General features: G+C 30.7%; 1 protein-coding gene and 1 long non-coding RNA gene across 2 annotated transcripts; one reads left to right on the top strand and one right to left on the bottom strand.

Moving 5' to 3' along the window:
- Positions 1–26: 26 nt before the first annotated feature.
- LOC105208442 (protein fem-1 homolog CG6966) lies at positions 27–10,219 on the bottom strand. Its single transcript, XM_011178293.3, has 6 exons — positions 9,353–10,219; positions 2,309–2,666; positions 1,645–2,245; positions 1,343–1,596; positions 829–1,277; positions 27–774 (listed from the first exon to the last, which is right to left on the bottom strand). Exons 1-6 carry the CDS (start codon positions 9,410–9,412, stop codon positions 589–591), a joined length of 1,908 nt encoding a protein of 635 aa, XP_011176595.2. The 5' UTR covers positions 9,413–10,219; the 3' UTR covers positions 27–588.
- Positions 10,220–11,748: 1,529 nt separating this feature from the next.
- LOC128919928 (uncharacterized) lies at positions 11,749–15,704 on the top strand. Its single transcript, XR_008470047.1, has 2 exons — positions 11,749–12,171; positions 12,528–15,704. It is a non-coding gene; the product is annotated as an uncharacterized LOC128919928 (long non-coding RNA).
- The last annotated feature ends 1,068 nt before the right edge of the window (positions 15,705–16,772 follow it).

Below are 16,772 nucleotides of genomic sequence, written 5' to 3'. Positions count from 1 at the left end.
CGATATAAATATACATTGATTTCAAATTGATGTTTGCAAATTATGAAGTTTATTTTGTTATACTTATTTGCCTAGTCGTTTGATTTATTTTTTTTCTATGATTATTTTTATATGCATGTATTATATACTTAATCCTAGACACAAAAATCGTTAAGTAATCCATAAGGGTTTTACAATTTTGCCTTTTTGACAACATTTTTGCTCAAACACTTTCGTATATAACTTAATATGTTTATCAATGCCCTTACTTTGTAACTTGCACAGACTTTTTCTGTTTGTCATTAAATGATCCTACAATATTTTTATTTTCATTCCGAGTCAGTGATTTAAAAACAATTCAACATTGAACCCGCTCAAGTCTATTATATTTTGTTACATTACATTAATCAGTGCAAATATAAAAGAAAAAGCATGAACGTTAGTATAATTAACTTAAATGTCTCCTTATATGTGACTCGAGAAGAAATATATACGTAAATTATATGAAAAACGATCACAAATTATTCATATCCGCGATCATAGTGAATAGTCATCCACACTGTAAGCGTTCTACCTACGATACTCATCGCGATTTTCACTTTATAGCAATTAATGAATTTCAATAAATGTATACAGTGATGGAGGTACAGTGTTCGTATATTTGATTCGATGTTTTTGTATAGTTCGTGCCGCCAAACAAGCTAGAGTGGTATATTTCAATGGATTAACGACTTCATGTATTTTTTTTGATTTCAACAGTGATTCGAAGGTTTCACCGGTGTAATTTTTTGCATCCTACATTAAACAACATTATTAGCAATGATTCTAAATTAAATACTTTAATCTTACCAGATGCGCGCCATGTTTTAAGAGAACTTTTGCAAGCGTTCGCGGACATTGTTGCGCTGTGGCAGCCAAATGCAAAGGAGTGTTTCCTTCGTCATCTTTGGCATTTGGATCAGCCCCTACTTCGAGTAGAGCTTTTGCTAATGCTGGAGAAGGAAACTGACAAGCTGGATAACGACCCACAAGTGTACCTTCTCGGTAACAAGCGTAGTGTAAAGCTGTTCGGCCAGATCGAACAGACACTTTTAGTCGATTCAACTTATACAAAGAATATAAAATTTGTTTGCGCATATTTGGACAAAAGCTTTCATCTTCTTCAAGAGAAGCCAATAAACAACCAATATGTAAAGCGCTTACTAAGGCTCGACTCAGTGCGTTCGGATCGTGATTACAATCATGTATTGATGCTACTGCAACCGGATTTGTTTCCTGTTCTATAGTCCATTTAAGACCTACAAATGCAAAACTAAATGTTTCACCCAAAACAAGACTTATGTATTCAACTTGATTTTATTACCTCGCTCTACTTCCTGAACAGCCTTATTAAATATCAACAACATATCTCTAGCTTCAATTGGAGGAACAATGCGACCGCGGGGCAACAAACGTCCAGCTTCGACAAGCATAAAACTAAAAAGTTCCGCAAATGATAAGAGAGATGATTGGGTCATTGGGCTCAGAGGTTGTAAAATTTTCTGCTGCATCGTCAAAGCATACGTCCACAACTCAATGCAACGGTCAAAACGTCCAGCATCTGCATAATGCGCTCCTCTAAAAAAAGGCTTAATAACTTGCTTTTAAGTGGTAATTTGGAGTTACCTGAATCGTATGTAGTAGCTTGTATCAGGATGTGTTGGGCCTAAAATACGTTGTCGTATAACTAAAGCTTGCATTCGCATTTCATCAGGATCCAACACTAACTCTTCAAGTCCTTCTATTGTTTTCACTTCCGACACATATTCGTATGCTGCAATTGGCTCGCTGATAGTTTTTGGTATTTTGGGTTCCTGATTTCGATCCTCCATTGCCCTTCGCCACAAGGACAAAGCACTGATCATATCACGTTTTTTATCTACGTAGGTTGCACCTAGCAATTCTAAGGCATCAATGCGACTTTTTCTACTAACGCAGGGTAAGGAAATAAGATGTTCCACAATTGGTAAATGCCCCGTCACGCTCGCGGCCAATAGAGGTGTCATACCGTAATAATCGACGTCCATTGCAGCGCCATGCTTTAACAACAATTGCAAAATCTCCAGTGAACCAGATTCTGCGCAGTCATGTAAAGCTGTATTTCCTTTTATACTACACCGATTCACATCTGCGTTTAGTGATAGTAGATACTGAGCGATCTTATAATGACCTTTATAGCACGCAATCATTAAACATGTATGCCCATGACGATTTGCCACTTCAAAATCTAAAATTTATTTGAAATATTTTAAAATTATTTATTTCTATTATGCATTACAATATAACACACCTGCACCATTAGTGATGAGAAACTTGACAATATCAAAATGGCCATCAAAACAAGCAGCCCGCAGAGGTGTAGAGTTAGTGCGAGTTGTACTATTTACATTAGCCCCATGATGAACCAAAAGCTTTACAATACCATAATGACCAGCGGCTGCGGCGCACCATAGTGGGGGCGCATCCTCAATTGGCTCACCATCGAAACTCACAGAACCTACTTGCTCAACATTGGCATGACGCTTTAACAAATATTCCACAATGTTGTAGTGACCATTTCGACAGGCAATTACCAATGGCGTTGCTCCGTTAACTCTCGCCGATATCAGCATTTTTGTTTCGGACTCTGATGTGTTGGAGAGGGTATGCTGGAAATATATATAAATTTCAATTATTGATACTTTTTATATGTAATTTTGTACAAATACATACATTAAAAACAAAAGTTGTTGTAATCTGAATAGCACGATTTCAATGCAATAACATTTAATGAAAAATTAAACTTTAAACATGTTGCACAGACTATAATAGTTTTCTTCATATAATGGTTCTTTGTAACATCTAAAACTAAACGAGTTAGAAATAGGGTTATATAAACCAAAATGATCAGGATGATGAATAGATTTGAAATCAGGATCTCTGTCTGTCAGTCCGTCTGTGTAAAAAATTAGATATCTTAATCCTTTCGATACCGACGTTGCCTGTGAACAGCTTCAGCAGTTTGATGATTTAAATCAAAAATTGTGTTTCATATTTTTACCTGATTTAAGTTGCAACTAATGGGTTAATATATTAAGATTGGGTATCAAAACTTATAACGAAATTCTTATTCTTCTTTCGTTATTCTTAAATAAGAATACATTTCTGTTCAAAAAATTGAAAATAATATTTAAGGAGTGACTTCTCAAAAGGGGATATTTACATTAACACCCATATTATGTATCTATAATAGCCCGAGTCCAAAATTCATTAGGAGAGGCTACTGGCGAATATGACAGGCTACTGATCGCCAGTCGACATTTTCTAAAATTTACCCAATTAAAAATGGCTTTGTCCGCAGAACTCAGCCTTACTATAATTTTAAAATTTATTATCAAGAAATATGTTTGAAAAGCTAAGAATTGTCCGCAGAATTAAAAAAAAAACGTGGTAGAGGGGTCTTATGAGAATAAATGTTAAATCTATCACAATTTTAAATGTATACAGTTAACCACCGCAAAAAGAAGTGGTATATAAGACTATTTTACTGTTTTTTAGTCACATCTATAGTTAATTCCTGTCTACTTTATCGCAAGCATTTGAGCACCTGAAGCATTCTCATCTGCAACAGCAATATAATCTACAAAGTTTTATCCTGGGAGCAAAACGATCAGTGTACAAGTTTATCTTCAAATCTACTAATGCGAATCCCTACAATCAAAATGAACACTGGGTTGTGTTTTGTAAAAAAGGACGTAGTAGACTATACAAAACTGGGACTCCATTGACTAAATGCCTCAAGTATGGTGTTCTTTTTTGCTGCAACAAAATTAAAAACTAAGTTTTCACATTTAAAATAATAATGCGTTAAACTTTTGTAACTCTTCGTACATATAAAAAAAGCAATTTAAATAAAGCTTTTTTCATGAAATCAAAATTTAACGAAATACCATCTTAAGAATAACCAAATTAAGAGCCAAACTGTAACTACAAAGCAAATTACAGAAAACATGTTTTAACGTATCTACATATGTATGTAAATAAAACTTTATGCGATGTAAATAAATAAAAACAAGTAAGGAAAGGCCTGGTTCGGGTGCAACCGAACATTTTATACTCTCGCAATTTATTGCAATATTTTTTACTTAAGTTATCCGTTACACGGACGGACAGACAGACATTCGGAGTTTGACTCGTCTCGTCACCCTGATCATTTTGATATATATAACACTATATATAACACTATATCTAACTCGTTTAGTTTTATGACTTACAAACAACAACAAACTATAATACTCTCTTAGCAACTTTTGTTGCGAGAGTATAATAAGCATCAAATTTACTATTTGTTTTCCATCGTTGTCTCAAAAATTCATTTAATTTTTTTTTTCCAAATTTAAAAATTTACCACAATTGAGATAGAGCAAAAAGTATGTTCACAGTTAAGTGATTTAAGGAAATATCATCTAACGAATAACCAAATTAACGGGTGCGGTCTGAATACTCCTAATATGAAATGGAATAAATATATATTTTACTTTTTTTATTATTAATAATTATAATCCACCTTTTAATCAGGTAATAAATAAAGAAAGTTCAAATGAATTTTAGATAAAGACTTCTTCGTTTGCATATCACATCAATTTTGAATCCATCATTTTTATTTATCCACTGTTATGACTTAACAATAACTACTTTTTTATTTTAATTTTTCATTGAAAATCTATCATTTTGATAAAATCAATATAATTTCAATGGTAATTAATTTTTATTCTAAGTACCTAACAAGATTTTAGTTGGTTCAATTTCAATACAGTTATAAAACGAAATAGGGGTATACATACCCGAGTATACCCGAGACACAAATGTGGTAAAAATACCATGATAAAAGTATTATGGTATTGTTTTAACTACGTACATTGACACACATCGATTTGTAGTAAACCCAAATACTAGTATTTGTTTCATAGACATTCGATATTTCAAAAAATTGTAAACAATAAACATTCACATTTATAAAATGGAGAAATTAAGATTTATTATTGCAAAACACGTATTTTCTCCACACAACATAGAAGTCGTTAAATTTTATCTCAGAATCGTGTACAAAACAAAGTGGTGCATTGCTTTGGCGTTTTTGAAAAAAAAAAATTCTGAAAAATTTCTTTTTTCCTTTTTTTTATTTATTTTTGAAAAGTCATTTTGACAAAATATTTTGAAAAGCTTTTGTATATGAGCTCTCTCCTAGGTTTCAAACCTATTTTCTGCTGTGTTTAGTGAAATACCACAAAAAAATTGCTGATATTGTTACCAGCAAAATACTACATTGCTCACATGGTAAAGTGCTGGTATTTGGTGACACACATCTGGTAATTCATACGTAGTATAGTATAGTATATACAAGTGTGTCGGGTATAAGAAAACCTTATAAGGAATATATTTAGTCCTACTGAAAAACATTAGGGGTGTTCGGGATCTGTTGTATTCGTAGTAATTATATATATACTATTTTTACAATGAGCTCAGATATACACAAGAAAATAGCGAACACACCCTATTGTAATGACTTTCTGAATGTCATTGTAAAATTTGCCGACTAACTGATTTTTGTGCCACAAGCTACTTTACTTAAGTAAAAGAGTTTTTTATTTAAATATTTAGAAACAAAACTTACAGCATCCAACAGTTCAGTCATTTTTTTAATTGTGATCAACTGCGATAAATGTACAAAACAAAACGACAATTACAATAGGGTCGCACTATTGTATTTTCTTGCAGTGCTTGAATTGTACGTATATTTTATTGTTGAATTTTTACTAAAATTACTATTAGGTCTACAACTTTGCTTCCCCCTTTTCCAATAGATGTCTCTAGGGTCGAGCACTGGTCGATTAAATCGTTTTATATAGATCTTGGATATTTGTGCCAACATTAACCCAACAAAATGTTTGTAGAGATCTGTTTGCATCCCAAACTTATTCTCAACCGAAAAAAAGGCACTTTTTGAGCCGAATTCTCGACATTTGCACGGAATACGCATACTGCCAAAAAGATGGTCAAAAGTAGTAGCTAACGACGGCCAATATTTTGAATAACATTTTTGTAACCGTTTTTATACAAAAAAAAAGCCTTAAATTTGCAAAATAAAACACAAAAACCAAGAATACAAAATACAACAGATCCTTAATACCCCTAGTATTTGTGTTTAGGTTTTTTTTTATTACAATGTTCTAACTACACAATTCGACAAAAATTGGGCCTTGCGAATTAGAGCTACATAACTCTAAAAAAACAGAAATTTGTCACGAAACTGTAATAATATCCCTATTTTGCAAAATATATTCCAATTCCGTATTCTGCTCATCAGGGCTGTAGTTTGGATTGTCAATTATTAATTTTTTAAAGCACTTCAGTTCATCAAAATATACCATTCTTCTACAAAATGTTTCTTGAGTAAATTTGTATATCATTATTCTTGCATTATTCAGTGGACTTCGTACTGAACTCAAATTTAATCTAATCTAAATCAAAAGAGGTCGTTTGCCCTTTTTAATAATGTCATAGGTTGTTCAGAGTAAAATCGATAGTTTTCATATGTCTTCAATTTGACAGTGGTTGTACCACGAACCAGTTTCTATCCAGTCTTCCCCCAGTTCTTTTAATTGACCATATTGCTCATAATACTCCCTTTATGTTATAAAACGAACATACCTATATTTTTATAGGCAAAAGTATTCCATTTTTAAACGGACTCATATTTCATCGAAATTGTGTATATTGACACTAAGAACAAGACTGCATACTTAGTCTAAAAAACATAAAAATGTAAATATCCTCTTTTGAAAAGACACTAATCATTACTTATATGTAATGTGGTTATATACTTTTTTGGCGTTGACTGTGTTTATCTCGTCATGATACCATCACTGTATTCAAATTAATGGTACATACATACAAACTGTTTATTTATGACGAATTCGTTTTAGCTCACTTAATGGACATACACATATGCATATTATAAATGCATAAATTTATATTTATATGCATTCGATTGACAAAGCAACTTGTGGGACTGGTGTTTGTGTTGTATGGATATCGAACTCGTAATGCGTTGACATTGCGAATTCAATGTCAAAATAAAATTAACTTATTCGTAGAAACAAAAGAAAGTTCCCATATTATATACACGGAAATGATAATAAATATAATGTACACTGTTAGAGATTTCGTAAATAAGGAAAGTTAGTGGCGTTAATTATGTGATGTAGTTGGTCTAATATCTTGTTTGCAAGATTGTATACAGGATATTTTTTTATAATTGTAACCAATTGTATTGTTGCGTAATGTTTACATTCATAATAGAATTCAAGAAAATGTTAATACAAATGAGAGTTGATGCTTTAAAAGTTATCGAACTATAACTTCGAATTAGAAGAAGAGTTTTAGATGCTAGGTGTCACAATTACTTTTTATACTATATCTTCATTGATATTTAATTTATCTATTGCATTTATTTCTATTTATTTAATAACAAAACTAAATTGCTTATATACTTTTGTAATATCGTACAAAAATTGGCTCTATTCCTTTCTCTCAAAATTTGTTAAAATAAAGGAAGCGGATAAAAGCAGTTTTTGCCATGGTAAATTAAATCTTTACAATAAAATACAGTTTTGTAATAGAAAATTAAAAATTGCCGTTTTCATTTTTTTTCATTTTCTGTGTAGATTTAAAAAAAACGGGGTATGTTTTAATAAAAATAGTTCTAATCATAATAAGTTTATGATGTAAAAGGTAAAATCAAATTATATAATATGCACAAATAATGTTTATTAACATATTTCGACATATTCGAATATATAGTCACGCTGAGTTAATGTTTCCGAATCACTTGTTTTTTCCGACATCTTGTTTTACTATTGCTTTTAAAAGACAGGAAATTTGGCTTAGCAGCAACTAAAGTTCTAAGGCAAGTATATTTCGCCTGGAGCTTTATTCAATTGGCACGTATTTTGTATTACTTATGTATACTAAAAACTAAAATTGAAAAATAGTTTTTATCGGTTTAATTTAATAAAATATTTAAAATTTATCAAATGGGCAATGTAATAATAGTATGTATGCTATAATAAAAAGTGATATTGGCAACTATTCGAAACTCTTAAGTATTCATATCGACTCAGTTACATATGCATATTGACTTGTATTTTGAGAGTTATGTACATGATAAGCCCCGACCCTTGAATATTGTTAAAATAAATTTAAGTAAAGTTGAAACGAAAGAGATGTAAAACCAAAATAAAAAAAAAACTGATCATCTAAAGTTATTGACCATGAGTTCATTGCTTTCAATGGTAGATTAGTTCAATATTCAAGCTGATGGCAGTTGTTGTTCTTTGAACAGACATTTGTCCTTCCTCATTTACGTACTTATTGCTACTTCACAGAAATTCACATTTATTCATGTATGCATGTATATGTACATATGTATGTATATTTACTGAAGAATTGGAGTCAAAGCAAACCAGATACAAAAACTTATACTGACCTTTTGCGAATAAAAACACATACAAAATATCTCAAATAAATATAGTTACGGAAAAACTAATAAAATATGCAAAACCATTGTTATGTATTGTACAGTAAACCATGGCTAATATTATTCAAATAACAATTTAATATTTTAACATCTAAAAAACTTTTTTGAAACCTGTCAAATTAGGAATTTGGATGATTAGTGAAAATAAATTAAACATTGTTCCGCCTCTTACTTTCACCGGCAGAAGTAGAAAATGAGAGCAAGAAGGCTATATACCCCAAATCTAGCAGGGGAATTTCAGTTACCTCATACGCCAATTATAGTACGATAATGACACCGGATAATGAAATGCAAAGAAGTAGTAATGTTTCCTAATTGTGGTGTGAGTTTTTCAACTTAGAACAATTATGACTGCGTAAAAGTGGTAAATGTACAAAACAGACAACAACATGTTTTAGAGCCATTGATTGGAAACGTCACAATAATATCTCGCAGAGGGAAATGTCACATGCTCATTACTCATTCTAAATGCAAGAATTATAATATGTAAGATATTCAAACATATGGGAAGTGAACATGATTTATGGTGGAAGAAGATATTAGAAGAATATTAGAGTTAAAAGAAGCTTAAAAAAGAATCAAGTATTATTCTAGAAAAACAAAACATATTTACAAGTATTCCGATTAATGAAGGAATAAATTTAATGGTAAGTACAAAATAAATGTTGGAAATTTGCAAATTTCTATACCAATGTGTATTATGATTTATATTTAAATCAATTATAAACATTGCTTGGTATAACATGCTTCACTTACCTTCAATTGCGATAAGTTGTTGTCTCGAGCCGCATTATAAACAACAAATTTACAATCCATAGCCAAGGTAGAACTCACGACATAAAATTCTTTTGTTTTCCAAATTAAAATCACAATTTTACTATATTTTTGTGGTTTTACTTGTGTTTTTTATGTTATTAGTGGAATATTTTAAACTTTCAAAGCAATTTTAAAAATTAAACTTGCTCAGCAATTATGTTTTTCCTTCTAAATTGCTTTTAAGCGTGTAAATATCTGCAAATTTTCGTGGCTCTTGGTCTTGGCGAAACGCTAAAATTTTTAGATCGCCCACAACCAAATAGAAACACAATACGTAGGTCACACAAACAGGAAGACTTTTATTTCTTTTCACTTTTAATTTTTGCTTATTCACCGACTTTTGATTATATTTTTTGTTCGAATTTTTTACACTTTTACGCGTTAAAATTTACTTCTTTGTTCTCGAATGAAAAATTTTGCCAGAAATAGAATAAGTGATACTAAATATTCGGTTGATAAAATTGGTTCTCTTCAGCACGCTTTAACGAATGAATACCAAAGCGAAATACGCAAAGATATTTCACGGATGAACTAATCACAAACAACGAATATCAACAACAATCAACCATATTGGCACCTAAAATTTAAAGTTAATACAAATTACACTTGGCCACAATTCTCGACTAAATTGGAGCGAAATAAAATCAAATATTTGTTGGTTTTGTTATACTGGACATCTGCAAGCCAAAAAATAATTCTAGAATTATATTTTTTCTGCTTTTCTTAACTTAACATCAACATTTCCAAAGAACACGTTCGAACTCGACGTATAGCAAAATTCAACTACATTTTGCTTCCGGACAGGGCTGCCGTTTTAAAATCCTAACATATACAATATGGCAACTCCAATAGCGCATGATGCCTTTCTTGAAGGCTACGAATGCATCCCTGCCTAATCTGCCATTTTAAGCAAATATGACTGTGAATATTTTGTGACATTCTGAAAATTCCAAAGAATTCCGATATAAGTATTTTTCTATTAGACCCCTTTCACACGGGCAATTTTTGTCGCGGCAATCCTTAGTTTTATAGGAGAGGGGGCGACGAGGAGAGGAGAATCGCGCCGAGTCTGCTGTGTTCAGGCAACACGCTTTGTGTTCTTATTCGTAACAGTTCGCTGCTACGTAACAGTGTTGCATTTGCACACATTTTAAAATTAATGTTTACAATATATTTGAAAATTTGAATTTAATCATTTAATTTTGTATGTAATTTGCAAATACATATAGAAATATGCATAATATAATTAAAATGTGCTAGAAAATTGAGAATAACGATAAAAATTACTTAATGAAATATATTTATTTGCTTGGAAACGATGCGTACAAGAAGTTGAGAAAATTATATGAAAGAGAATGACAGAAAAACACGAACAGAGTTGTCGAACAAGAATTGCTCGTGTGAACGCAAGAGGCGACAGCAAAAGAGAATCGCCCGAGAATTAGCAACAAAAGTTGCCCGTGTGAAAGTGGACTTAGTGAATAAATAGGGGGATTCTCTTGCCCTTGTAAAACACTTGTATGTTGCACACATTGCAAAGTTTTCCAATCACAACAAAATACACACAAAGCAAATTTGCGGTGGCTGCAAAATATGTTACACCCAAGAATTCTATATATACACGATATGGTGACGTAATTAGGACCCAGAATGAAGAAGAGTTGTCAAATGGAAAAGGAAATGTAAAACATAGTGAACCAAATTGAATAATGTGCAGATAAAATATCACAATGATCGTAATTCCTAAAATCGTCTTCTATAAAATGATACAATATAATAATGCATATTTATAATTAAAATTATTTGTTTTGTTACAAAAAGTTCGCCATTTTTGCCAACTTTTTTGTTAGATGAGAAAAATAAAAAAATAATCGTTATATACGATTTGTACTATTGTTAATAAATTCAGCCATTGTGCACTTCTTTTTTCAAGTTAATATATTTTTTAGAAGTAGAATTTAGAACTTTAAATACTTATGAAGCACTACCGCTCACTTCCACCTTTTGGCTTTGTTTCAAGAATGATAGAAGACAAGATTACGCCATTCGTTTAAAGTTAGCTTTTTTGGGTTTTAATTTCCTGATGAGTGACGCACTCGCGACCCCCAAACACTCGACCTAAACAGAAAACGAAAGAAAAACTGACAAATTGCACGGTAGCACAAAACAATAAAACCAAAACAAAGAGTTGAAGTCAAGGCTAGTGTTTAATTATTATTTAAAATTCTAAGTGAAAAATTTATTAACTTGAAAAAGAAGTGCACAATAGCGGAATTTATTAACAATAGTACAAAAAAATCGTATATATGCATTATTATATTGGATCATTGTGATATTTTATCTGCACATTATTCAATTTGGTTCACTATGTTTTACATTTCCTTTTCCATTTGACAATTCTGCTGTTGCCTATTCCCATTCGTGGGTCGTGAGCGCGTCGCTATGTCGTAATCATGTATTCTATCATTCTTGGCTTTGTTTTATTAATCTGTACTACCGAGCAATTGGGTTTTATGACGTCATGTGACAGGAAATTAAAACCCACAAAAGCTAACGGTAAACGATGATTGTAATTTTTTATTCTATCATTCTTGGCTACACCAACACCCATGTTTACTTTCATGCAGAGTCGTAGCAAAATAAATGCAACCCTCTGTCTGCTGTCATGATATACAAATTCACACATACATTTCGCTAATATGTATTTTGTTTTTTGGTTTCATGGCATCTTTCTTCATGGAATATAACAAAATCGAATGGTAAATGTAATAAATCTTACAAATATTTTTATTGTTTCCAATTAGAGGTGCGTTACCATAACAACAAGACCATAACCATAACTATCAATTGAATTATTTTGTTTTTACGCTGGGACCATAAAAAGTTGTTAGTTGTTAGTTGTTTTTTTTTTTGAATTTTATTTGATTTATTTACCATTTTCGAATTAAAAACAAAAACTACAAATGCTGTTATGGTTATGAAACCAATAATCGAGTATAGTAAATATTGTTATGGATATGACGTTATGTTTTAGCACCTCTAATTTAACCTTTAAAATTATTTATTATAAATTTACATTTTTATCATCTGTATCTTTTCTTTTTTAATACCCTAGCCATCAGGTTTGTCCGTTTTTGTGGGAAATTTTATACCATATGTGTGGGCGTGAGGATTTTTAACAATCTAAATACATGTGTATAGCTACATATACAGTAGTATTCCGAAATAACGAACACATTAATTGTCAGCCCAGTTCGTTATAATGATTTTTTCGTTAATTTGAGTACTCACTAAAGGGTATATTTTTCAATAAAAATTAATTAAACATCCGAAAATTTCAGTATAATGTTGCAGTACAATATAGTATTTTAATTAATTTTTTTACACAATTATATGTACTTTTTTTGTGCCGATCAATAATTTTAAGATTTTCTATCAAAGTAAATATTTTCCTTGTACTCATTTTTTAAATTTGCACATTTATTTTGAAATTTATAAAGTTATTTTTGTTAAATTATGTTCTACCATGGTTTTATTTATTTTTAACTCTTTCTACGCCCAATTGCGTTGATTCAATTCGGACCATAGAGCAGGCTGTTATTGATGCCAAAGGCGATGTAACCAATTATGAATTTAGAATAGTAACTTAGACTAAACATTAAAATTATCATTAAAAAATAACAGGATAATCCATTTCAAGTTGTGTGTAAATACTTTTTGTTTATTTGCTTATATCTCCGCCATATTATTCTTGCACAAACTGACTTCATTCTCTCAGGAATAGATCAAGGTTTATGACAACATAACATTTTGTTACCCAGCGACAACAACAACAATAAGCAAAAGCTTTTTCTGTGAAACTTGTACAAAAAACGTCCGATGTGTAAATAATTTTGACTACCTCTGTATATATATAATGTAAATGTAAACAAGTAAGGAAATGCTAAGCTCGGTGCAACCGAACATTTTATACTCTCGCAATAAAGTTTAATAGAATAACGAAAATCGTTACATATAGTATATAAGGGCTGAGGTAATTCCTGAACCGATTTCATTCATTTTTACCAGCAGGGTACACTATATCCAAGACTATACACTCACTTAATTTTGCTAAGATATCTTACAAATTAACCAATACATATATGCGGAATAAAGCCCATCGTATTTTTGAAAAACCTATAATTAGATATATGGGAGCTAGGGGAAGTTATTACCCGATTTTAACAAACAGACACACACTATCAGAAAAAAAAACTTTCCTCTGAATTACATTAAATTATCTGAGAGATTTACCCATATTTTGGGTTAAAATTTACCCTCAGGCACTGAGTTCAACATATTCGATATCTGGGGCCTTGAAAAGTTATAGTTCGTTTTCGACAATTTTTTCACAAGTGAAGCCAGAATTGATATGCACTATTTGTGTAAAGTTTTATTCCGCTATCTTCATTGGTTCCTTATGTATATATTATAAAGTGAAGGAATCAGATGGAATTCAAAATTGAGTTATAAGGAAAGTAGTCGGGGTTGTGAACCGATTTCGCCCATTTTTTATCCGTGTTATCAGGGTGTCAAGAAAATATTATATAACGAATTTCATTGAAATCTGTGAAGTAGTTCCTGAGATATGGTTTTTGACTCATAAGTAGGCGATGCCACGCCCATTTTTTATTTTGTAAAAAATTATGAGTGCAGCTTCCTTCTGCTATTAATTCTGTGAAATTTAGTGTTTCTGACGTTTTTCGTTACTGAGTTAACGCACTTTTAGTAATTTTCAACCTAACCTTTGTATGGGAGGTGGGCGTGGTTATTATCCGATTTCAACTAATTTCATGGTGTGTGGCGGAGTACGTAAGAGAACCGACTGCAGAAAGTTTGGTTTATATAGCTTTATTGTTTTGCGAGTTATATACAAATAACCAATTATGGGGCGGGGCCATGCCCATTTCCCCAAAAAAATTACATCCAAATATGTCCCTTCCTAGTGCGATCCCTTATTCTAAATTTTACTTTTATAACTTAATTTATGGCTTAGCAATGACACTTTATGTGTTTTTGGTTTTCGCCATTTTGTAAGCGTGGCAATGGTCCGATTTCGCCAATCTTCGAACTTAACCATCTTATAGTGCCAATTAACACGTGTTTCAAGTTTCATTAAGATATCTCAATTTTTACTCAAGTTACAGCTTGCACGGACGGACAGACAGACATCCGGATTTGAACTTTACTCGTCACCCTGATCTCTTTGGTATATATAACCTTATATCTAACTCGTTTAGTTATAGGACTTACAAACAACCGTTATGTGGACAAAACTATAATACTCTCTCTAGCAACTTTTGTTGCGAGAGTATAAAAACAAAGTAAATAAAACTGGTTCCCAACTAATGTGATAGAGACAATATTTTAGGCCAACTCAATATTTTGGTTATAACAACATTAAAAATTTTGTATACGAACGTCATCTGCGCAAGGCCGCGTATATTAATCGTATTCACTTACCATTTATTATAACTTCCTTGAACTCCGATAGCTGCAACGTGTAACATTTTTTTATTGTTTTCAAGACTTTTAAAATCATGGGAATTGAAGCTTTTTCTTGATGAACGTAACAGTGATATCTTTTTAGAATATTATTATTTTTTATTTAAAATTATTTCTAGGTAATTTTTTTTATATCTCATGCTGTATGTATGTACAATAAATATGTATGTATATTTATTACAATTGTTATATTGTTTAGTTTATTAATATATATAGTAAATACAACATCATATTATATGTTGATACATAAAGTTATTTATGTGAATCTGGGTAAAATTGCGTTTAACGCCAACTCACAATATCCTTAATAAGCTCGCATGAACTAGTTTGATCATAATAGGGTGTACAATAAACATAATTAACAATATATATCTAATGTTTTTAATAGTTTAATTATGCAATTATAATGTATTTAAAACTAATCTTTGTAGGTATTATTTAAAACGAATCAACAAACTTATATAAAAAATCTATCTTATTTTATATATTTTAATCCATATATGTATATATCAGTATGCCACATACATATTTATGTAAATACGTTTGTAAGTATGTATACATGTACTTAATATATTCTTACTTAATGAAAATTCGAATATTATGCTGCTCGAAGGATTTTCTTTTAACCAGTTAAACAATTATTTATAATGAATTTGGATCATACATTCTAATAAATTCACACAAATTAGATATCACAAGTTATTTTATTTTTTGATTATTGTTTGGTCATAAATATTCAAGTTAAAAGCTACTGCGTTAAACCCTAATGTCACTGAAATATGCATATTATAATTTATTATGATTTTTACACATAAATGTAGAACCACTGATATTGCACATCAATATCGATGTGTATATATTTACAACATAAACTCATATACATATACATTATAGGGTATTTGTTTCTAGTATTTGTGGAATGTGCGCTTATTATATAAACCCATTAAAGTTCATACTACTAGTGAACCGATGCATAAAAAAATATTTCGAAAAATTCTTTGGTATACTAAGAATTAAGGAAACATACATTTTTAAGCTTTGGAAATATCTACATATATTCGCACAATTAAATCTGGTATTTAGGTAAGTTATAACACAAATGCATGGTACACATATACTCTTGACACTAACAATATAATCTTTCATTATATTTATTTCAGTTCTGATTCGATTTGGTACAAATTTTGGTAGCAATAATATTTGTAGGTCATACACAAATAAACTTTTAGATGGAAGACATCTTTATAAGTCATGATTTTCGCAATTATTAATATTAAGCTCCCATAAAGTTCTTTAGCGCTCACTTTTTGAATATTAATAAAATCATTGCTCGATATTATATATAAAGTTGTTTTGTCTTTTAACGTAAAATGTACGTACGTATTTTTTTTAAATTTGAGAGCAATTGTTTGAGCGAAACCAGCCGAAATTTGTACCAGTAAAAAAGTATTAAATGAGCAATTCCAAAAGTTATGTATTAAAAGTATTATTGTGTCCGCGTAACATATACCTTTTTGTACGTAAAAAATAAGAATCTACGTGTACGTACAGTTTTAATACAGTGGTCATGAACGCAGATAAAGTATGGATTTATTAAAGCTGGTAAATATTATAGATATGTATAAGTTGTTCGGTATTTTTAGTACCAGAAAATTTTAAATTGATGTTTACATTTTGTACATATGTATATAATATATGTGTTGTCGTAAAAATGAGAACTATTTCTTTAAGCCGTAATGTATTACATATTTCAGAAAAGCTATCTTGTGAAATATATTTTGATTCTGTTCAGGAAATGATATGTTATATACATAAT

Source organism: Zeugodacus cucurbitae, chromosome 2 (assembly GCF_028554725.1).
Source record: "Zeugodacus cucurbitae isolate PBARC_wt_2022May chromosome 2, idZeuCucr1.2, whole genome shotgun sequence".
NCBI classification, from domain to species: domain Eukaryota; kingdom Metazoa; phylum Arthropoda; class Insecta; order Diptera; family Tephritidae; genus Zeugodacus; species Zeugodacus cucurbitae.
Note: the sequence above shows the minus strand (reverse complement) of the source record. Positions and strands in the feature narration are given on the sequence as shown.